Consider the following 24,339-nt stretch of genomic DNA (forward strand, 5'->3'; position numbering starts at 1 on the left):
AGGCAGCTTGTCTGTCCAAGTTTTAATTTGCCTACTGTGGATGTTGGGTTGTTAGTAAAAGCAGGCTGTGAGCATAGTTACAGGCAGCCTATCAAGAAAGGCATGACTGACATTAATGCAGCTCTTTCAAATAAATAAGGTCAAGAAAGTGCTTTTCTAAATCTTCCAGCTTTGTTCCAGTCAGGGCTGGCATTTGCCCCGAGACTCGTTTCTATCAGAGATTTACCTGCTCTTACCTCAGAGCTAGGCTGCTTCTCTGCTTCATTATAAACATTTAAAATGCATACCGCTGTGCAAGAGACCATTGCATAGGGTTGCATACATGAAACATAGAATGGAAAGGAGCTGAGATGACAGTCCTTCCAGTTACAAAGCCATTTGCCAAAGAAATGATTTTATTTCCTGATACAGGCAGTTGTGACCGTTCAGTGAAGAGACTGAGAGGTAGGAGGTCTGTATCCTGGCTGGGGAAAAGAAAAGGCAAGATACAAGATCACCCTCACATTTGACTGTAGGGAGTTCCAAAAAGGAGATATTTGCTTTGTAAATTGGGTGTTGTAAGTGCTGGTGGGGAGCTTCCTACCTGTCTTTGTGCGGGAGGGAAGTTTGTGCTGTTTCCAGGCATCGTTGTCTGCAGCTAATAGCATGGAGGTTAGTTCCACTGCCTAGCTCAGTGTGCTTTTGAAGGACCTTTTCACCTCTGATATAAACCTGCTGCGGAAAGAGTTCAGTGCTGACAGTTCCTCTGTTACTAAAATTATCTGGGATGCCACAAAAAGGTGATTCTTTCTGAGGGTACTTAACAGGGAGTGTGGCTGTCCAGCATTTGCTGTTGAGAAAGGATGCAGGGAGGTTTACCCTCTGCCTGGCGGAGCAGCGGGAGCTGCCAGCATGAGGAAATACCCACCAGGGAAGAAAGGGGTCAAAATTGTTTTCTAATACTTCTTTTTCCTTTTTCTTATTAGGTGAACGTTTGGCTAAGCCTGAAAGAGGCAAAATGCGAGTGCACAAAATATCTAACGTGAACAAGGCCTTGGATTTCATTGCCAGCAAAGGGGTCAAACTAGTGTCTATTGGAGCAGAAGGTAAGGAAACCATCTGGTTTTTCTGGGCTTAAGCTGCGCTTAGCCATTGCCTTTCTCTCATGCATGTCATTTGCCTTTGTGCCTCCCCAGCCCCACCACGTCTTTGTTGAATAAACCATGGAGGAAAAAAGGGGCCTTTACCCTGGATTTAAAACCTAGCTTCGCGCCAAGCTGCCAAACTTGATTCCCGCTTGCCCTTATTGGCCAGGTCCTCCTGCTTTTCTCCTGGTTCTCATGATTTCTCATGAACACTTGAGCAGTGGCAGAAACAAATTGATTGAGATGTTTCTTTCCTGAATGAAGAAAGGTCCTAACTGAAGCATAGCAGCTGCTTGTATTTAGCTTGTTGCAGACCTGCTGGGAAATGTTTCCCTGTTGCTCTAGGACATCCCATGGGTCAAAGCCAAGTGCAGTCCCCAAGACAGGTCAAGGACCCCAAAGGCTCCAATTTTCAGGGCTTCCAAGCTTCTTGTTGTGCACCCCGGAAAGCTGGGTGCTCTGGCTGGAAGCCTGTGTGTCATTGTGTAGACGCCATTGTGGGCAGCATCAGGGATGCCCCCACTTTAATCATGCAGACAGCAGGGAGTTGTGTAGGACTTTTGTATTTTTAGCAAAGATGGTAGGTGTTTTGCAGGTATGTCACCTGAGACCCAGAAGGGCTTGCAGGTTAGTAAGGTAGTTTGCTCTTTTATAAACCTTAACAACTTGTCATCTTACCTGGATTGTGTTCTCATGATACTTATTTTCCTCTGCTCGGGAACCTATGTGTGAGTCCTGTCTATGGACTCATGTTGTCACTGTTGCTGAGGAGACACTCTGCTTCTGTGGTATTTCTAGGTTTGCCTTTACAGTGACCACGGAAAATGAGGAAGGTTTATCTCCATCTTACAGATGGAAATAGGCGGTTTCTCCAGGGAAACTCCTGACAGAGTCAGGAAATGAGCCTGTGATACAGTTCTGGATGAGCATTCCTCCTCCGGGAGAGCCATGGCTGCAGGGCTGAGCCATGCCTGTTCTGAGCCCATGAGGTTGGACCAGTGTTGGCATGCTGTCCCTAGTTTTGACCTTTCTCTTGGGGACATCTCCAAAACATGCCCATCCTATGGTCCACTTGTTCTGTGTCAGATCAGGCAGGATACCTCGGCTGCTGCAGGTGCGTATGGTTGCATTACAGAGACCTTTACTTCAACTTACTGCATTACCTTTATGAAGACTTTGGAACAATTTGAAACTAGTGTCCAGGCGCACTGCAGACACTTCTATACTGCGTTTGGTATTTAACAGCAAAATACAAGAGGCAAATGGCTCAATGACACTGATACTTCACATACAAAACTTTTTCTTCAATTTTCTTAGCTTTTCCTTCAGGAACAACTTGAGGGTGTTGCTCACCCTGAGTATTGTTTACATAGCAAAAATGCATATCTAAGGTAATTTTGTGCCCTTAAAAATGACTGATGCATCCAGTGTCTGATACAGTAGTCCATATCTATATGGGACCCTTTTCAAACTGGAAGTCGGACCTGGAGTCAGAGGTCTTCTGCCTTAAGAGAGCTCTTGCTGTCATTTGGATCTTGGGCAGATATTTGGATCCTTCTGGGAGTTTAGAGCATGCCTAAAACCTATCTTCCCTGTTCTATTTTTTTTTTTTCCCCTGGTTCTGCTTTCCCTGGCACTAGTTTGCCTTTTTCTCTCCTTCTATTGGATTTTTCTTTTTTGATCTCTGCTCCTGAATCAGCTATGACTGTACCCTCACAGCATGTAGAAATCATTTGCAAGTAAAGTGTTCTGTGACCAAAGATCTCCAGGGCCCAGTTATTCTGTATGGATTCATAGGAGTTACTCGGTTCAGAAATAGGCTGTGAGGTGCCATTTTGTGACAGAAGCCATGATTTATATCAGTCTGAATAGTGATCCTGACCTCCCCTGCCAAATGATCCTGGCTCTCCTCTGTGCTGGTGCCCATGCAGCTACATGGTGAACCCGTGTGGGTTTCTTTGTACTCACAAAGGTAGCACGGAACTGATGTTTGGACCAAGGCGAGCTTTGATTTTTATACAGAGCACTTGGGCTTGTGCTGTGATGCCAGCTCAGGCTACGTAAGTGTGATCACAGCATGGGCTCCCCCACCCCAGCGCTTGCCCATGCACCCAGACCAAGCCCAGGCCACTCTGGTTGTCACCGGGAAACATAACCTGCTGCAGGGCCTTCTGCCTGGTCCATCCAGGTGATTGGTGTACAGTAAATTACACATGAGCTATAGAAATGGACTTTTACTTGGAACAGCAGAGCAGGAACTCTGTCCACGTAAGGGATTATAAACCTTTCTGGAACATGAATTTTAAGGGTTTACAAGAAGACACCGTGCAGCAGCAAAGTAGAAGGTAAAAGCCAATGAGGCAGTCATAACTGCACCAAGAAAATGAGCTCTAAGTGCCTCAGTCAGGTTGGACTGATCTAGGAATTTTTCCAGGTGGCTTTTCTCCCAGAGGGGAAAACCACCATCCAGCAGCGGTGTGGTTGTGCTGGCTAGGGTAGTGCTCTCCTCACCTCGAGGTGGCTTGCTCGTCTCTGGGGAGCAGGGTCCTGTGTGAAGGGTCTGCAGCCTGGCTATAGTTCTCTGTATACATTAGACAAATAGCATTGGCCAGCAGTGTCCTGGCTTTATTCATTACTGTTTTGTTGTCATTAAAAAAATAAACTCCAGAAGGAATCCCAAGGAGACTTTCAGGTCAGTTTAAGCCTTGTGCAACCTTGTGTTTGAGTTAAAGCCAGCAAAAATGTTTTCATGACTTTTATCTCGTATTTTACCAAATAAAGATCCTTCTCTGCTGTTTACAAGCCAAGCTCTGCAGCCTTGTCCCAGTGAACAAGAACCAGAGTTGAAGAGGACTTCCTATACACAGTATGAGTGCAGGACATATTCCATGTCCACATTGAATGGAGAGTTAATTAAGCAAGCAGAATAAGCAATAAGGGTTGAAAGCTGCTTTTTGCAACCATCTTTGTTAACAATTCAAGATGATTCTAAACATCTTTGTTAGCTAGAGTCCATAGCAGATCAAAGCAGTTGTGGCATACAGCAGATCTGTGTAAATCTGGATCAAGGAAGGCTCTAGCCTGGTACAGTTTTCTAATATTTTTTTTAATCTGCTTTTAAATCTCACTGTCATCTGACACCTCAGGAGCCTTCTTCCCCTGTAATAGATTCCATACTGGTGTCAAATGCTCCTGGGATTTAACAGATTGAATAGGTCAAGTATGTGACCCTAAGACTGTTTTATTTACACCTCTAATCTGCATAGAAAGCTGCTGCTTTCTTTGACAGATGTGGCTCAGTTCAGCATAAAGATAATTTTGGATGAACTGATGCCTATTCTCATCCATGCAAGTGAAAGGAGAAATAAAGCTTGGAGATTTCAATAACTGCAGAAGTCCCATATGAGCAAAACACCTACTGAGGCACCAGCTAGAGCAAGCATATATTTGACAGTGGAAAGAGGGGGGAGATAAGGTCTCTCTCTGTCAGTGAGTGAAGCTAGCATTGTATTTGTCCCTATCTCCTGCCCACTCACAATTAGGGAGCTGAGATATACACCCCCATCAACAATGCCAGCCATCTGTTCTAAATCTGTCTGGGCCATCATTAGCAACATGCTTTCTGAGGACAAGGGCATGGTTGCTCGTCCTGCTTTATTTGGCTTTTGTTAGGATAAATAGAATGCTCAGCAGCCTTTATTTTATGTCACCATTGTTGCTCTATGTCTCCAATTCGCAGATCATAATGCTGTCCTGCCAGTTGTTGATCCCCTGCAACTCCTCTCCATGGGGTAACCAGAGAGGCTGTGCTCTCACCGGCAACTCAGAATTAGCAAGGGGGGAATAACAGTTTTTGTAGCATTGATTCTGCTTTTAATTACCCAGGCCAGGGTGGAAAAGTAAGCTTAATCATTTTCGCATCTTTCAAAATGTGTTCATGCATTTAAAAAAGGTAGTGGCATTTTAAAAACCACGTCTATGTAGCCAACCAGTCTTGCTCCTAAGGACTGGATATTTGTGAGGCTCTTAATTCGCTGTCTAACAAATGGCTGAGGGTACTGTAGGTTTTGCATATTTTGTTTGTGGTATTTGGTACAATAATGGGAGCTGGGTGGAAGCATATTCACTGGTGCAAAAAATTTCCATCCAGCTGCCTCACCAGCTTTAGCCAACGACTGATCCACCCCCAAGTTGAATGTAAATCACATTAATAACATGTACTAGCTGCTGCTGTTCAGACCACAGCTGCTGGTGGTGGAGGGAAGCGCAGACAATGCTTGCAGAGGTCCTGCTTAGGAAGAGCGCTTGGAAAGCACAGTCAGGCAGAAGATACTGTCTGATTATTAGCCTCTGCTCTCACATTGCTGAGCCTTACTTATATCAGCAGGGAAAAAACACAGGATCTTTAATTAAGCGTTAGATTGTTCTAGCTTTGTAGTGTTATGTTCAGCTTCTTAAACAATTCCTGTGGAGTTTCATCGCCAGGAAGCAGAAGGTTTCATGCAAACCTGTTTTGCAACCATGTTTTTCATGGTTTCACTTTTGTTTCTTGACCATATATCAATATATTACAAAGGGACTGGCAGCAGCTGAAGGGCACTGAAGGGATCCTAAAGGAAAAGGAGGCTGACATTGAGGAGTGCAGGGGTGGAAAACTGAGTGAGAGGGCCAAAGAGCATATTGCCTTCCTGATCAGGCTGGCTGACTTTGTAACAAGGTTGTCAGGAGAAGTTTTCTAGCTCTAGAAATGAAAAATGCTTGCCTGCTTCTAACAAATAATAACAGTTTTGTCAACTGTGCTTAAAAGAAAAGGATTGGGGATGGTGTGGTTGGTTAAATCTGCATTCCAGGATGGATCCGTCACTAACCTCACTGACATCAGTATCTGCTTGTTAGGCAGTGGGTTTTCTCTGTGTCATGAAAAAGTAAAATGATATGTAGAGATGAAGTGCTGGAAATATTCTGGGCTTCTTCCAGAGCAGCTTTGCTTTGGTGCACAGCTAAGGAAGACATGGGATCAGGGAGCACACAGCTTCCTTTTTAAATGAGTAATGCAATGAAGAGAGCTGGGGGACAAGAGATGCTTTCCATCTTAAGTCCGCCAGCTAACTTTATAAAACTAGAATTTGAGAACGTGACCTGAGAACAATCGTGGTGAATTCTAATGCCACATTAGCAACTTAACGCCATCTGGTTTAGCTAAGTATCTTGACCTTTATTTCCAATTAAAATCCATGGAACAGTAACATTAATTGCTTGTTTCAGCTCACTGATCGATTTATTAGTGTTCGTAAAGCTTTTTCACATTAAAGTATTGCCATCAGATTTTAATCTAGTCTATTAAAATAAAAAGCTCAATTTAGTTTCCAATCTTAAATACATCCTAGGGCCCTCCTGCCAACTGATGTGTTTTTTACAGGCATTGGAGATTTTGAAAGTCCACCAAAGATCTACCACATGAACAAAACTAACAAGCTGAAAACAGATGCCTTTTATATATATATCTATGTATATATATTTTAGCTGTAGTATCTCAGGTATTTGTAACAGTAGTAAGGATTTTCCTTTAAGTTGATTGTGGTGCTTTGTTGGAGGTGTGAAGAATGCAAGAAGTGCAGAACTGAATATACCTGCTATCACATGACATTTTGTTCCATCAGCCTAGTGCACAACCCCCTGCCCCTAAAATACCTGTAAAAAGTTCATTTGTGAGAAAACTGTCAACAAGCAAACATAGGTTTTTTTCTTGCCAGCAACCATAACTGCAGTTTTGTACTGCAGTGAAAAGTTGGTGGCTAATTCTGGGCAAACTGAGGCACCACCAAGATATCTGTGTACTCTCAGGTGCAGAAAGATGTGGACACAGGGGTTTACTGCAGTAGAACAAAGTGGTGTGTCTCGTTTTCTGTCTTTTAAATCTATAGATCCCTCATGCATATGTATGTCAAAGCAGAGTGGAGATTATCCTTCTAATTTACACTGAAAGCTGTACCACATGTATTGCTAAATTATAACTTTTAGGAATCTGGACCATATGGACATGGTTTCTGAAGCAATTGTGTTTGGGGTGCGTGCTACTCATCTGCTGGTTTTGAATACACTGAGGTTCACATTTTGAAAATTTTCCATAAGAGGAAAAGCTTTTTCTAATGGCTTAAAAGGAAAATTTGAAATATTGTTACTTTTGTGACAGGGTCCAGACGTGTGGCAGTTGTCTATACTGCAGATTTCTACTTGCCCCAGAACAGTGCTGGGCAGCTTTATGGAAGCAGCGGCACAGAGGTCTACAGTAGTACAAAAATGGTTTCTGGCAGCGTTGTTAGGACTTGAATTATTCTACCTCCAAACAATAGGTTAATTCTAACACTTTTCTTACTGAAAATACTCTTACAACTTGCCAGTTGCTTGTGAAAGATCTTTCTGCCTTGCAGGAACCTGCCACAGAATGAATAGGAGAAGGCAGCTCAGCTAGTTTCACTATCCAAAAAAGTGAAGGCTGTAAATTCTATAATGTGTATATATAGTCTGTGCAGAATTTTTGTAGATGATGAGGATTGGCGCTTGAGACCCAGCTGCTGACTGTTTGGCACTAATCTATACATGGTGGAAACCACTTTCTCTGCCAGCGTCTCCCCCCAGATCCCTAATCCTCCCATCCTAAACAGATAATACTTCACACGTGCAAGCAGTCATTTTCTAAAACCTCTGAGTTGTTGACCCTTGCTGATTTACATTGCGGAGTCCAATGAGCAATGAAGCACAATCTGTTGAACATCTTAGTTTATGTTATGGTCTGCTCGGGCTGGTCAGCATGAGTCTTTACTTCCTTTTCAAGCAGGATGCATGTACTTCAAGGAATGCTCTGTTGTGTCTTTTGGCAATCTATTTGACTGAAAGAGGCCCTATACAGGCAGTCTGGTGTATTTAGGCTTGTTTGAAACAGCAAGCATTTAGGCTTGTTTGAAATTAAAATGTTGATGTTTCTTGGTGGTATCTTGTTCGCAGGACAAAACCAGCTGTCAGAGCTCATCTGCACTGGGAAGTCTCACTGGTTCTTCTGAATAATTATGCTGGGGCAGTTATATAGGTGACTTGGAGTAGACATCAGAATAAGAGAGGAAGGCTTTTCTTTTTCCCAGTTTGGCTGATATGGCTTTTAAGTGATCAGAATTTAACCTGAACAAGGTGTTTTTAAGCCCCTGGAGGGAATTACACTGATCTGAATTGAGCCTTATTCCCGGTCTTTTGGATCATTGGTGTCTGTTTCATGCTCAGTGTTATACTCTGAGAGAATCCGTCTGTTTACTGGGTAGTACTGGGGAAGACTGCTGTACCAGCAGAGTATCTGGGGAGGAGGGAAGAACAGTTTTAAGCTGGAATTCCAGTTCTCCCATCTGCAAAAGCGATTGCTCCCCAGTGCTCCTCTTTTACTAGGATTTGCACTTGCAACTTGATGCCTTCTATTTCTTCTCTTTCTGCCTTTTTTTTTTTTTTTTCTCCATAGAAATCGTGGATGGCAATGTTAAAATGACTCTTGGAATGATCTGGACCATCATCCTTCGTTTTGCCATTCAGGATATTTCAGTTGAAGGTAAATATTAGTTCTTTCTAGCCAGTGTTCAATAATGAGCAACTGGGGTAACTAAATGGCTTTTGCCATTTAAAAGGCCCGGAATGTGCTTTTAGGTGAGTCACTGGAAGATTCTAGGGAGCTACCCTTCCCAAGCTGCCCTGTCATCTCACTGACATTTCTGGCCAGGTTCAGCTATACCAAGAAGAGTTTTTTACATCCTGTTGTAAGAGATTTTTAAGAGCAGCTCAAAAGGATGTTTAAGCCTGAAAGCCAACATTGATGTTGGAATTTATTGCATTTCTTGCAGGCTGATTCAGGGCCTAACACTGCAAATGAACCTGTCTATTACAAGTCCTACAAAGCTCTCCTCTCTAATCCTGAAAAGCTACCTCCTTATTACAGAACCTCATTAAGAAAATAATAGTGGCAAAACTATGCCAGCAGACTCTTCCAAACAAGGAATTTTCTGACAAGTAAAGTTAAATAAAGCACAATTCAGTCCGATCTCTACCAAAGTTGGTCATGTTTTTCTAGCATATGCTCCAGAGACTCCTGCTTTCTAAGAAAATGAGTTAATTGGTGTGTTTTCTTTCTTTCTCTAGAGACATCTGCTAAAGAAGGACTTTTGTTATGGTGTCAGAGGAAGACGGCCCCCTACAAAAATGTAAACATCCAGAACTTCCATATCAGGTGAGTTACAGGCAAGAACTTAGCTTTACAATCTGTTATTTTCATATGCTTCTTGGTGTGTTCAACAGTGTTCCTGACAGACCTCCCAAGGCAATGCAGGTGCACATTACACAGTAACACTGTAGTCCAGAAAGTCATGTAGGAAATTAAAGGCAGAAGTTACAAGAAGATCCAAGTACCTACATCCCAATTCCTCATTCCAATTACAATTGCTGCTTTCATAAAGTTCTTTAGAGCATTAAGTCCTCAGCATATGTGCCATGGGCTAAGCAAGACAGCTTTTGCTCTGTGAAAACTCAGAACACTTTAGGAGCCATACTTCATAGTATAAAGTATAAAGGTATGAGAGGTTTTCTTGCTTTTATCTTAGTATTTCCAAATTGGCAGATGTACCAGTGAAGATTCTGCATAACAGTGCTTTTTCCAGCACATCTTGGAGAGCTGTGTGAACCATATAAATGTAAAGCACTTATTTGAGAGCTTAAGTGCCTTCCACACTAGCCAGTACTATAGCGGAGCTAGCTGTGGCCATCTGCCTTTTCCCTGAGGAATGCACTTGTTCCTTCTTTAGGGCTTGTGTCTAGACCTTTTTTGAGCCCTGAGCTCTGCACCTGTCCTTGCATGCTCCACAGCACATGCACAGTTCTCTGTGCATGTGCTGTGGAGAAAAAAGGAGGTGGCAATGCAAAGGACAAGTCCTAATCACAGTGGATTTTTGTAGAGATTGAAAGGAGTCTTTATCACAGTCTCATGCAGGTACAAGACAGGCCTCCCTCCCAGCACTTACAGAAGCACTAACCATAATTAGTCATCCTGCTGTCTTGGTGGTGTCTCTCGTGCTCATGCCCATCACTGTGTCTCTCCCTGGCTGAACACTGTTCATTGTGCTCTCTTTTGTCTCTCTTGTAGTTGGAAAGATGGCCTTGGTTTCTGCGCTTTAATTCATAGACACCGTCCAGAGCTCATTGACTACGGGAAGCTACGAAAGGTACAACTCAATTTGTTTGTCAGACCAGATGCTTGGCTCCTTAGAAGTAAAGAGGGAGAAGAATTAGCATGATAAACTTAATTGGAGAACTTCAGCACAAGCTGGCAGTTGCAGGATTGAGGGGAAGGAAGGAGGGATGAATCAGTACATTCAGGCTTCTTAGCGAAGCGTGAACTTAATGAGCTTCCTGCTCGACTTTCCTGGCTTTCAGACTGCCTTATATGAGAGACACGTGCCCCAATCCCAGCTGATGAGCAAAAGCTGGCAAATTCAGTAACACCAACTGTGAGACTAGTTCTGTGCTAATGTCACAGATTAGTGAGTCAAATCAGACTTAACATTTCTGCGGAGAGTTGGTTAGAAACTGATTACCTGATGTTCAATTGCAAAAGCTCATTGAGGGGTCTTTGTGCCCTCACTGGACACTTGTCACATGCTTCCAGCTTAGCACTGAGCTATTTGCAGTGCTTGGCTTCTCCTAGCATGTAGGTGTCAGGTGCCAGAAAAGCATTTATGATAACACTAAATTTTACTTTAAAAGTTGCCACTGGTAACATGATATCTAGCTGCTCCAAAGTTTGCTTCCTGTGTGTCTTGGAGACAAGATTGCGAAGTGGATGATGAGAATAAGCGTTCAGTGGTTTGTGCTGCCAGCAGTGTCTTGACCCAGCAGAGCCATGGAAGACCAAACTGGGTTCTCATCCTACTGGCGTTCCTGCAGTCTGTTGAGATCTGGTTTCACTCTGTCTGTGCACATGTGGAGTGAAGTGTCACCAAGAGCATAATTCATATGTTGTTACTGGGGCTAATACTCAAAAAGTTTGACCACCTGATCTCACGAGCTGGGTGTTATAAAGTGCATACGTGCTCAATGTTAGCTAGGGAAATAAACATAGAAACCAATCTCTGATAGACCTGGGATCTTGGATCACTGTGCAGATAGGCAGTATATAAATGAGTTAATCAAATTAGCTGCATCCTTAAGGAAATGAATTGTACAATGCCTGATCTGCTTTCCAGTAACCTTTTAGATCTTTACTGTCTTGCAGAGCAGTCAATTACATTGTCTGATCAGTTTTAGTGTCTGGAGTCAGCATGTGATGAATAACAGTGGAGAGAGACTGTACCTGTTTACATAAACAGCAGCAATAAAAAAAGGAATTATTAGAGCTACGTTTTCAGTGCCTGATCTTGGGAAAATAAAAGCAGCTAAGCAATGTGCATCTGACAAACCCAGCCGGGTAAATGCTACAGCACACACTGTTACCAACAAAGCCCTAAGCCAAACGCAAGAGAAACTAGAGTGAGGAAAAGAAGATTATTTGGTCATACTGCCTGCAGGCTTTTTAAGGTGAAAGAGGGGGTGATTGTCCTAGCCAAAGTCAATGCAGATGGGAAGGGATTTGTCCTACTTGGAGTAATGTTAAAGGGAACAACCATCGGGTTTTTTCCACTTGCCCTTGATCTCATCTTTCATCAAGTTCCCTCTGCCCTCCTGCAGTCTTCTGACTCTTTCTGTATCATTTAATTGTTGTTCTGCTTTAATTACTCTAAAGGTGTGAGACTAAATGCACGTTTGAGAGCTCTACCCCACCTGAAATCCTGAGCAAATAGCTGGGAAGAACTTAGCTCACAGCCTAGTATGTATAGTATAGTAGTATGTATAAACATGGCACCTTCCTAAACACAGTATTTGCCTGGACTGTTTCTGTAACTTAGTTTTTGCTTCTTTCTTCTCCCTTTGGCTCAATTCAACTGATTCTTGCCCTTCTTCTCGGAGCCTGCTTCCCCTCTCCCCTTTCCCTCAAAAACAGTCAAGCAAACAAACCAACCCCAACATTTTGAATCATGCCTGGTTCTGCAGGGGACTTACCTTGCAGAAAAGGACATGAGCAAGGCTGCTGAGAAGCAGCCATTACGGTTGATAGTAGGTTAGAGGTCCACCTCCAGGTCTCTTCCAACTCTAGGGAGTGATTAATGGCATCTCATTTGTATGTGCCTTTGGTGATGTTGTGTGTGCTTCTGTCTACAAGCATACACACACACACAAATGCGTAAGATAAGAGAGATGAACATCAGTCAAAGTTGCCAAGAGGTCTGCATTGTACCTCCTGTCTGGGCAGTTTTAGTGTTTTCTGCTCCTTCACAGAGGCTGTGTCTATGCTACAAACCTCGTATTGGCAGTGTATGCTAGCAAAAGCTAGCCAGTGTAGCTGCATGTCGTCTTCTCAAAAGTTAACAACTTCTTTTATTAGCAAAGTTTTGTACTGAGTTTACGCTCCTAGCTATTTTTCCTAGTGTAGCTATGTTAGTGGAGCAAGCACAAGTCTGCCTACCTGCACTGCCTAGCTGAAGTTGCTTGTATAGTCCAGGCCCCAAAATAAAAGGAGCAAGTCCACCCAGGCTGGTGTCAGTGATTTCCTAACACCACAGCTACTTATTTGGTTAGGTGGTTTCTGTTCAGTGCAGGTCTGTCTGCTATTGTTGAGTTCACTGTAGATAAGATCTCAAGATTCAGCTCATGGTCTGGTGTGAAAGATGTGCAGAAGATGGGGTTTCCCTTCTTCCTTTTAACCCCAACTGCACCTCAACTGTGAGCCATATTTAAGATCTTCTTGTCAAGGACAGTGGTTGACTGATGGCTCACCCCCTCAGATGCTTCAATCCACATAGAAATGTGGTCTGTGTACTGCTGTGCTGGATGCATTTATTACAGGTATTCCTGAAAACATGGGTTTTGGATTTCTTTCCTAGCGTCTTCAACTCTGGCAGATATAGTAAGTGCCTGCTCTCCCTTGATTTTTCTTCCCTTCCATCTCCTTTCCTGATTGCTAGTTAATAGAAGATTTTTTTTTATGTCACACTGCAATAATTGCCATGGCAACCTTGTGTGCTGCAAGGACTTGGAAATAGCTGGAGGAGGAGAGAAGAATCCCTGTGTGAGTTAGGGCTGTGGTGAAACAGGAGGAGCTGCAGTAGTCTTTAGTCAGCAAAAGCAGAGAACGTGCCAGGTGGGCATCTGTTTAGGGCAAGTTTGCTGTCTGCCACCGTTAAAACAACTTAATTCCTCCATGGTGAAACTATAACTTTCCTCACAGTTGGCCCAGCTAGAGCCTGGCCATTTACTCCTCATCTTCATGTCTCTGCTATTTCTGTGTTCAGATAAGCAGAGTGGGAATCAAGGCACCTCTGCAGAACCTCGTCTGGGTCAGTGCTCTTCTGGGGGGATGTTTCAGCTGTGGAAGGAATCAGGGGACAGGTGACTTGGCATTTGTTTGTTTGCTTTGCTGCCTTTCAGTCCCTAAAGTGTGCCGGCAGCTGTAGTGCTGCACTGCGAGGCTTGGAGCTGCCCGGCCAGTCTACTACTTCATCCCTTTTCATGGGAGTCAACTGAAACAGGTGATTGGAATAATGATTAGCAGGTGTACCATGGGATGGAACTGAAAGTGATGGAGTTTTGGAGGAATTTCATAGGGCTCAAGACCCTGTTGTAGTCTCGGGTAAGCCCCTAGGGAAATCCTATGTTTTGCACAAAGAAGCATCACCTTTGCAATGAGCAGCTCCACTATCCACGAGGAGTGAAGCTTTTCCCACAGCAAACACCGTCTTGCTGGGTTTAGCTCTCTGCTCATCTCAGAGCTAGCCTTGGACTTCTGCTTTCAGTAGCGCTATCTTTAGCTTCATTCCCCAAGAGACTGTGTGATCACGCGTCTTAAATATGAAGCAGAAGTCTGCTGGCTTCATGTAGGTGAGCCTCCGGTTTCCCACATGTTAAGACTTCCAGCCCTTCCTTTGGGAGTGCCCCAGCCCAGTAAGTTTTCCCATCAGGAAACCTCTCCCAACTTCCAGCTTAAAATTTCTTTTTAACCTTCGGCAACATTGCTCCTAGTGTTGTTACTTGCAAACTGATAGAAAAGCTATGTGCAATGAGTTTGCTTCTCCCTTTCCTCCTGAAGAAGCTGACAGATCTTCAGGCAGCATATTCAGATGGACCTGCGCTGAGGAAGGGTCTGTGCTAATACTAAACACTCTGTCAGGGTGTTAGCCACGCCGTGGTGGTCACTGTCAGCATAGGCTGAAATTTGGTACCCAGTGGTGACATTTCTACAGAAGTAGAAAATGACACAAGGGCTAGGGGAAAACTGGCAGGGGAGATGCCACTTGGCATGTCTGGATACTGGAGTGAAAGAAAGGCTGTTACTTTTCCTTCGTAAATGGAGCTAAGGACCTGTGAACAAGGGTGCATTATATACCAGCTAGCCTCACCTCCTCAAGTAAGGCTTTTGGTTACATTTTGGATTCATAGAGTTTTATCCACAGCAGGCACAGGAGACAAGTAGACTGAAGCTGAAATGGTACAAGCCTCTTAATTCCATAGTATAGGGTGGTTCCATGTGCCTGGAGGACAGTAAAAATCCCCTGCCTGCACCACTGCTAAGCTCTGAAGAGGTGGATGTAGATATATTCAATGTAGTCACCCTTGAAAGTGTATTATATAGGGGTAAGGTACTATTTGACACTGAGACGGGGGCCTGTTACCATGTGTGACAGCTGCTGGTTTCATCACAGAGTGCCCGTACAACACTTCTTTGCTTAGCATTGACTTGTCCCAGTGGACTAAATATGGAATGCTGGTCATATTTTGTTTGATGGCCTCCATGTGTGATTTGCTCTGGTAGGTGAAACATTGCTGTCTGCTGGAGACATTGACCCAAAGGAGTATGACGCTTATATGGGATGCCAACATAACACAGGCAGTAATTCCTATGGGAAAGCTGCAGGAAACGGCTTTTCAGAATAGCTACGTTTCCTAGTTTCGTGAAGGTTATAATTCCAGGGCAACATAATGACCAGTGCCATAAAAGAACTTGTCTGCATGCCTATACCTGTTTGCCCAAGCCTGCCTGGCTTCATCTTTGGTGTTGAGTGGGTTCAAAGGAAACTGTCTGTTGATTAGAGTTCAGCTTAATCTTCCAAGTCGATGCAACAGGCAAAGGCATATGATCTCAAATAGAAAAGAAAAAGAACATGGGTGCCACTCTAGAAAGGTAAAATAATTACACTCCTTATTTCCTAGTTTTTAAGGTGGCACAAACGACAACATGAAGAGTGTCACTCCATCCTTCCTCTCTCCCAGAAGGCACTTGGCAAACAAGGTGACTAAACACAAGCACTTTGTGCACACCCTTTCCTCCCGGAGAAGCCACTTGCCTCAACAGTAGAAAGTGACAGTGCAAATGTCATTTGTCATCCATTAAGTAGACTGATCATTCAGAGTAACTAAGTATCATGGATATACACGTATATAGGAATCATGCTTGTATGAGGGTCTCCATGCAAGGCTTGTATGAGGTTCTACAGGTTGGTAGGTGTCTTGTTACCGATCATTACGTTTGAATGCTGGAAACGATTTGCAAAGGTCTTTCATTTCCAGCGACATCTGCGTTTCATATTCTTTTGTGTGGCTCTTTAAAATCTAGTTACCTCTGTGATATGACTCATGATGATAAGTCACATTTAACTTTGTTTAGGATTTGATTACTGTATATTGATGTCTGTATCTGAAGTGCACCCTGCCACAGCAGAAGGTTTATATATAGAGGAATAGAAATGTACCGAGGAAATAGCAAGTCATGTGCAGTGCCTAGGAGGAAAAGCAATACTCAAGACAAAATGGGTACTTTTATATATATTTATTTTGTAGAGATTTGTTAAAACATTTCTCTTCCTCCCACTCAACTGGTGTTCCACAAACTGTAGACTAGCTAAGGACAGCACCCATTGCAGATGTTGTTACTATTTTAGTATTGCTTAGATGTTCTAACAGATACGCTGCTCTGCAGTTCTTTGAAATGGAAGTTGCAAACCTAATATAAGCGTGAGATATGGCCATTTACTATCAGTATGATGTTCACATTTTACTTTAAACTAGGTTCACGACAAAATGTATTATTCCTTCTTGTTGCAAGTGCATAGATTGTATGTTAATTAGCATATCATGAGTCTCCAGGCTCTGCTTTCAAAAGGAGGATAATTACTTCATCCTGATACATGAGGATTCACGCATAATTTTGCCTGGACAGTACGGTTACCTGAACCAAACCAAGCACGATAGCTCTGTTTTGAGATGAATGCTGTGTACCTTGTTACAAGGTGATGCTGATACTCTGGATCTGTTTGTTTCCCAGGATGATCCTCTCACTAATCTAAACACAGCTTTTGATGTGGCTGAGAAATATCTGGATATTCCCAAGATGCTGGATGCAGAAGGTAAAGTAGAACCCGGTGGCTTTTAACATGCTTTTCTCAAGAAATTTTCCCACTTCTTCTAGGTGGACTTGTATTGTACAAGAATTCAGTAACCTCTGAATGCTCCCTCCATCACCACATAGTAAATGTATAGGGAAAAAGTTACGATGGAATAATGAATCACGTGTTCTGCTTCCCTCTTCCTCCTGTGCCCCCTCTGCCTTCTGAGTCTGGTGTGGCAATCTTAACCTGGGGTTAACACATTAGGCAGAGATGAGTAACACCTGGCTATGTTCACTGCTGACTGAAGTGTTCCCTTTCAAGGATTGGGCTTAATACTGAGTTAATGTATGGTGTAGGACTGTGTTCCTTTTACTCCAGCATATTTTTCTGGGCTCTTTCTGACATTGCTGGCAATCCCCCTTTTGGGGGCATGATATTAGTATTATAAATTGCTTCTTCATGACTCCTCAAAGTGTTGGGCCTGAAGATCCCTCACTGACTGGGTCTGGAGACCAAGGCAGAGATTATGTTGTTCAGAGGTGCTTTTGCTACTGACTATGACTGCTTCCCTGATGCCACTGGGCCAGCAAGGATTACTTTTCAGAGCCTTGTCAGGACCAGCTTGGCAATAGACTTTGAAGACTGCAACTCTGGAGTAACAACAGCCAGAAATCGTTCACTGGTTGTTGGCTGTTTGCCTGAAGACAGCTGGTTTCAATGGTAGAAGCTGTATTTCAAGCTTGGTTTGGACAGGAGAAGCAGTTAAAGGCTTTTGTTAAATAAGGGAGTGAGAGGAACAAGGGGGAAAGGGGACAATATCACAGATAACTACAGTGAACCTGTATTTGGATAACTAGGATGTTCATATTCTTAGGCAGTATTTCCCATCCCCAGGTATGAGACTTGCTTTCCCTGCATTCGTCATGCTGAGGTGACAAAAAATCATGATGTTTCTGGAGTAGATTCAAGTGCTTCCTGCCGTTATGTAGGAAATAAAGCCACCTCCAAAATAAGTAGATTTAGCTTCAGATCTCATCAAAGCTAGAACTGATGAAGAGAGGGCCCCTTGCAGGAGCTCCCACTGATCTTTTCTGATCACTCTCCTCCCTCATGGAGTGGAGCTAATGTGCGTTCCTCCACACCTTTAATTCTGATCCCTGGAGGCTTTGAGTTTCCCCTGAAACTAATGAAAGGGTCTTTTGAAATTCAAGCCATCATTGTGTTGAAATAGTGGGGGGAAGGGGTGTGTGGGGTGGGATCGGGCATGGAAAGGAAGGGAGAAAGGATCTTTCCTGAAGAACTGCATGGAGGAATTGCAGTAGAATACGTCTATAAAAGCCATGTCAACCTGCTGCCAGTTTGGACTGAGTCAACCCACCATTCACAGCAATGTTCTCGGGACGAGGAGGTGCTGTGACATGAGACATGCTGACATATGGCTGAATGAGTCTGGTCAGACCCTGGAAGCAATTTTATCATGAGGGAGGGGAACCAGGAAGGTGATCCTGGCTTCTGAGAGAGACACATCTTCTGGGAAATGCTGGGAAGCCCTGTGGAGTTGCTATGACAAGCATGTACCCCAGCAGGCCTCCTGGACGATTCTGGTTCTCCCTTTCCTTTGCTTTTCTCCCATTAGTTGATTATGCTCTTAACGTGAGGTTTTTTTTGACAGACATTGTTGGAACTGCCCGTCCTGACGAGAAAGCCATCATGACCTATGTTTCTAGCTTCTACCACGCCTTCTCAGGAGCCCAGAAGGTATCGCAGGATCCCAAGCTCCCTCCACAGAGCACACCTGGTGCCGTTGCTAATGTCCAAACCTTTTTTTCTTTCTCTCTCTCCTCTCTAGCTACGGGCATCTTTATTATTATGTTCTTGGTAGAGTTGGCTGTTGGTTCAAAGTGGTGCCCCAGACATAATATGTGGGGCAAGGGAGCCAGGAGTCCCATTTCCCTGTAGTCAGTGGTACTTCCAGTGGTACTTTAGTATGCCAGCACCTTGGTGCACACACATATCCAAAGGAGTTGGGAGCTCTGCCTTCTCCACTTGCCTTCCAAACTGCTGCCCTGACAGTCGAGGACCTGCACCCCCTGTTCCTGGGAAATCTGAGCTAGGATGCTTGGTCTCACAAAGGTGGAGACCACCACATAGATGCTCTGCTCGTCAGGGCACTACGGCTTGTCCCCACTGGAAAGAATGATGATACCTATTCACTTCTTTTTTTTCCTTTTTCAAAGATGGAGAAACAGAGCTGACTTAGTGGTTTTATGAAGAGCTCAATGAATACCCAAAGCTTTATCTTTTACCTCACATATGCCGCAGGTTCCCACACCCTTGTTTCAAGGTCTGAACGTGCTGCTTTCTCCAGTTGTGCCACCAATTCAGACCCAGTTCACCTGGGGCTTACAAAGCACGTCTAACAAGTACGTTCGTGGTGATTTTGCAAACAGAGCGTTGCCTATTATGACCGAGATGCCTAGTTTTGTTCATTTGTTTCTCTTTTCCCTCTTTTCTCACCCACCATGCTGGAAATCAGGCAGTTGGGTCCTTGCTTGTGTCTGGCTTAGCCATTTTCCTGCTGGTAATTGGAGTCACTTAAGGAAAACATTTTGTGGGTGAAACCTTGTAAACATCTCTCGCCAAAACCAAGCAGCCGCCTGTGCTTCAGTGCTGTAGGAACAGGCAGTGCATGTTGCAGCAGAGCAGATCTGTGTAGGAAGCGCACCGCGTAGGAGGGCTCTGATCTCTAGCTCCTTGGCATACACAAGGGCCTCGAGTGCGGGCATTCAAACCTGCAGACAGCCTGTCTGCATCCTCGGGCCAGGCCTCTGGCCCGTAGCCGTGAAGGTGGCAGAGCCTGGATCCTCAGCTCGGGATCCCCCTGGACTGGGGTGGGTGGGAGGGAGGGGTGCCGCTTTGAGCCACAAGCCAACGCTGCTAGCCACCTTCTGATCCGAACTCCCAGCTCTCCGCATGGAAATCTGTTTGGCCTGTCCTGCAATGCATGATGGGAAGTTTTCTCCCCCTCTCACGCCACCCATGATTGTTTTGTTTTATTCTATGTGCTGCTTCTTACTTTATCCTTTCAACCTCTTTTCCTTCTCTGCACAGATATTATAGGCACGCTAAGGCCGGATGAGAAGGCCATAATGACCTATGTCTCATGTTACTACCACGCCTTCTCAGGGGCGCAGAAGGTGAGACTTTACCGCTAACAATCCCCTCCCCTCCCCTGCCCTGCCCACTGCTCCTCTCCGAGCGAGCCAGACCCACCATCAGCCCCAGGGCACTGGCAGGGAAGCCCAACACACCCAGCGATGCGCTGGGATGTGCGATCTGTAGGCTTGCCAGAGATGTGATGTCAGCGTCCTTCCCAAAAGACCTGAGCTGCTCCTTCCCTCCATTGTCAGCCCCCAGCAGTGGGGAAGGTGTTTGGTAAAGCTGGCATTGAGCGGTGCATGAACATCTGCTCTGGCGGAGTCAGTACCCTTTCAGTCACCAGTGGGCATCATCCTGGCCAGGCGATGCACCTCCAGAAGCACCACAGTCAGATCAGCCTACTCCAGGAAATCGCAGCCCATCCTCCTTGACCCGCCATCGTGCCTTCCCCGCTCGACCCCACTGGGTCAGCGGTCTCCTCCTAGGCTGAATCATCTGTGAGCTGGTTACGTAGCACTTTTGTGCTCCAGCCACAAAGTCCACTCCTACCAGGCCTTGAGCTTTCCCAAACCCACACGCTTCTCCATTCCTTGCTTCTCCCCGGTCATTCTCCTCTGTTTCCCAAACCTCCTGTGCGTTTTATTTCTCTTCTCCTCTGCTTTGCCCATTTCCATAATTTAAGTCCTTCTTCCTCCATTTCCTCTTTACTCCAGTCTCTTTGCCTGGCAGTGGGACAGTTGTCCTCAGAGGAACTAAATGGTCACAGTTCGCCTTCGGGCAAACTTCCCCCAAAATAGCAATTTCCCTGCAGTACTTTGAATAGAAGAAAAAGGTCTGTCCTTCGCTCCTCCAGTGCCATAGTCTGGCTGGCCTGCAGCCTTTCCACAAGATCACTGCTCATTTCATATTGTAGGCTTTGGAACAATAAAATCCAAAGTTCAAGGGTACATTCTTCTTGTTACAAACAGATGTAAAATCTCCCTGTTTCCACCAGCCTCAACTTCTTGCTCTCGCAAGGCCTTTTCTGTTTGAGACACGGTCCATGTGTTGCCCAGCCTGAGGGCTAACTCCACTCCAAGAAGAGTCCATCTCTTCTGTACAAACCAGTGCTGATGGTTGCAGCGTTGGTGCAGGTACCATGCTGATGCTGGCTTTCAGAGGGCAAACTCAGGCAGTAGGTTAGGGAACAGCTCTTTACTTCAAGCTGTTGTGGTTGTTTTTTTCTCTGCCCTGTTCCGTAAAAATTATATGATGCTGCCTTGTTTCCAAGGAACTGGGAGTACGTCCCACAGCAGTGCACTAGACTTGCCTGTTTGGTATAATTTGTGTAGTCGTGACTTTTCCAGTAGGATCCTGCTTTGTAAATAGTTTGAAAACCTTAAGACCAGGCTGCAAGCTGTGGCCAGCTGATACTTGCCTAGGAAGGCTGCAGTCTCAGAACTCATGCCATCCCAGTTGTAAGGCCTGCTGTTTGCCAGGTGCCCCAGGGGGACTGCTCCATGCTGTCTGCTTAGCCTGAAGAACTCCAGACTGAGGAAACAGTGAAGCACAATATGAGGAGGGTTGTAGCCTGCTGCAGGAGCAGCTGTGCCTCTTGCCAGTCTCTTCCTTTTCTCTGCACCCATTCCACAATTTGGAAACCTGCTCAGCAGGTCCCGTGCTCTCATCAGCAATTTAGGTGGATGCTAGGTCTCCTGGGATAACTGAAAACAACCTTTTACTGCCTCAGGACCTGAACCAAGTAGCTAGGTCAAGAACTAGAGATGGAGCTGCTTAGTTACTAAAGCTTCGGTCCCATGTAGTTTAACTGGCTTACGGGAAAGATCAAAGATCTAATCGCTTATTAATTTTTTTAGCAGTTCTGATGGGCCAGCAACTCAACTGTGCCCTGGATGGAGGGGTGGAGCTCCTTTTTGGAGCTGCCTTAGCCATACATTAACCAGCTGCTGAGTGACAGATTCAGACCCCTGGGCAAGTGCAAAGTGATTACTGAGTGCCAGCCCCAGCCCAGACTGTAATGTGTTGCCACCTCCTGCACGGTTAGGTGACTTACTGTGGTATTGCTCCATTTTTCATTCAGATTTTTCATTACTGCCACCAGTCCTGAAGGGGAAGTCCCATGAGCTGCTTTCTGCTTCTTTCACTCTCTTGTACTGAGCCTTTGAAGGTACAGGGTCCCCAGCCTGACATGTGTGTGTAGATGGCTGCTTTTTCTTTGTGCCATTTTTATATATATATATATTTGTAGGTATACTTGCTTTGGTTCATTTGCTTGTTTTCTAACTGCTTCTGACTTTCACACTAAATGCATGCAACTACTGGTTGGCTTAATATTTTGTAAACTTGATTTCTGGGATGAAAATTTCTAACTAACGTTTTACCATTTTATTAAGAGATTGTGTTTGGCATACGGTGTTCTGGAGCGGTCCTCTGAGACCAGAGGGCAGCAACAGGCAGGCATCTTACCTACATAACACACTGTGGGAATGCCTTCCTTTAGGATCCTCCTCAGCAAATAGACCTGGATCCATGAGCTAGAGAGACAGCTTACTCCACTTCTATCCTAAGCAGGCCAACCCAGGGCTGAGAGGTATAGAAAAGACAAAAGGCAGAGCAATTACTGTTACTTTGGCTATTCCAATTTCCATTTTGAATCTGCCAAAACAGCACATTTGTATCACACCGCAGCAGTGTGGTATCAGGCAGAATGCCCTGGGCTTGCCCTCCCTACAGTCTCTTGAGTGCAAGTAGTATAATGTGTCAGCACTGTGCTGCACTAAAGCTGATCAGCCCACACGGGTTCTCTGAGAACACAGGTTTGCAGCTTTCAGGCCCCAGGATGGTGCGTTTTCTCAGTGTTGCTCCATGCCTTGTGGGCATCCCAGCTTGTTTGGAGCCAGTGTGAGCATCCTAAATGTATCATTGCCTTTAGTAGGGTGGGGAAGCCAAAATGGCTTTTTCCACTCCACTAATGAAGGTGTAGGGAGGGGGAGCTGCCTTGGCATCGCATAAACATCTTAGTATGCCATTCTTCTTTTACCTGAAAGTGTTTCACTGAGGTTGCCATCGCCACAGATCAGCTTATTAGCAGTACTGTGGGAGGCATTTTGGAAGGTTACCTGAAAGCACTAGCATCCTTTTGCCATGCCTTTCTCTGAGCAAGCCGGTGTAATGTCTTGCTCATGACATTAATGGTGATAGTGGCCACAGAGCCTTTCCCGCTGCTGCAGCAGCAGCACACTGTTGCATAGAGCAGTCTGGAGTAGGCAAGGACCATTGAGAAGCAAGTACTGGTAGGGGAGAGAAAGCCTCTACACTTCAGCTGTTAGGATAATACAAATAATGTCGTAATTGCTGACATTCAGAGGGCTTTTGTGTTTGGACAGATGTTCAATACTCATATATACACACGCATATTTAAAAACTTGGGCAGCTGGAGAAAATCTATTGTTGGATACATGTAAATATGCCTCTGTGAAATGGGGTCCCTCCTGCACAGCTGGCTGCTGCTGCAGTGAGCTCCTGGGGTGTAAAAAGAAGAAAGTTAAGAGTATGCAGGGCGTTCCTTTCCTGAGACGATCAAGGTGAACATTTGGCACCACCAGTTCCCTGCAGTCACTAGGCACATCATGGTAGGACTCTGGCAATGTCTTTTTGACATTGTCTGTATACATCCCATGTCTATAAAGTTTTCTCTGGATATCTGAAAGCACTCCATTAAAGTACAAACTTCAGTTAAAAATAGATCAAAATACAAGCTTTCTTAAATGCAACCATTGTTTGCACTTCTTGCAGACATATTTTTTCCCCGATTGAAATTGCTCTTTCTCCTGTACAGCAGGTCCCTCTGATATATTTTTAAATTAGTTAATATCTGTGTATCGGCTAGCTGGCCCACTTTAGTGAAGGGACAGATGACTGAATATTTGTTTTTACAGCTTCTTACAAATGGATAAGATTGCCAGATCCCTTGGGACCTTTGCAATCCATACATCGTTAATAGCCTATGACTTTATTGCTATTCTTGCTGCCGTCGCATCAGCTGCAAAAATTAGAGGATTCTTCTCAAATGGCCTTGGAGATTGAATAAACAGATAATAAAAGGCCTTTTAAAGATAGAAAAAGGTTGAAACTTGCCAGCAATAAGCTCAGCAAAATTTCTTTTGACATCGGTCCCACAGGTAGTTCTAGGGCAGGACACAGCATTTGCAACTGGTTTGCTGTAGTGTTGGCATGTTTCCTCACCTCTTCATCTCCACTTAGCCTCTGTAAGGAGGATTACTCCATAGTGTTCCTGTGGATAGCTCTAGCACCTGCCCCAGGCACCAGGGCGATAGCTGTACTGTGGTAAGAGGGTGCTGAGCAATCCCCTGACACCCATCAGGGCACATCCTCCAACCCTTGGTGGCCTGGCACGCACCATGATAATGATAAAGGGAGGTGATATCCACAGATACATGCTGTGCAAGGATCAGCCTGCTGTATGGTCTCTGTGCCAAACGCGTGCCTTGCACTCCAGAGCAGACTGCTCCTGAGTTCATAGCTGGGATTTT

At 44.7% G+C, this 24,339-nt stretch overlaps 1 protein-coding gene across 6 annotated transcripts in view; it reads left to right on the top strand.

Moving 5' to 3' along the window:
• ACTN1 (actinin alpha 1) overlaps positions 1 to 24,339 on the top strand; it is a 91,123-nt gene that overhangs the window by 47,722 nt on the left and 19,062 nt on the right. For 3 of the 6 annotated variants that reach the window (XM_037394382.1, XM_037394386.1, XM_037394384.1), the window contains exons 3-8: positions 966 to 1,085; positions 8,629 to 8,715; positions 9,300 to 9,387; positions 10,297 to 10,375; positions 16,564 to 16,645; positions 19,739 to 19,824. In XM_037394382.1, coding sequence (XP_037250279.1) covers positions 966 to 1,085; positions 8,629 to 8,715; positions 9,300 to 9,387; positions 10,297 to 10,375; positions 16,564 to 16,645; positions 19,739 to 19,824 — 542 coding nt within the window. Of the gene's footprint in view, positions 1 to 965; positions 1,086 to 8,628; positions 8,716 to 9,299; positions 9,388 to 10,296; positions 10,376 to 16,563; positions 16,646 to 18,299; positions 18,386 to 19,738; positions 19,825 to 24,339 lie in introns of all 6 variants that reach the window. The other 3 variants (XM_037394383.1, XM_037394381.1, XM_037394385.1) reach the window with 1 other exon arrangement.

The sequence above is a fragment of the Falco rusticolus genome, chromosome 7 (genome assembly GCF_015220075.1).
Source record: "Falco rusticolus isolate bFalRus1 chromosome 7, bFalRus1.pri, whole genome shotgun sequence".
NCBI lineage: Eukaryota > Metazoa > Chordata > Aves > Falconiformes > Falconidae > Falco > Falco rusticolus.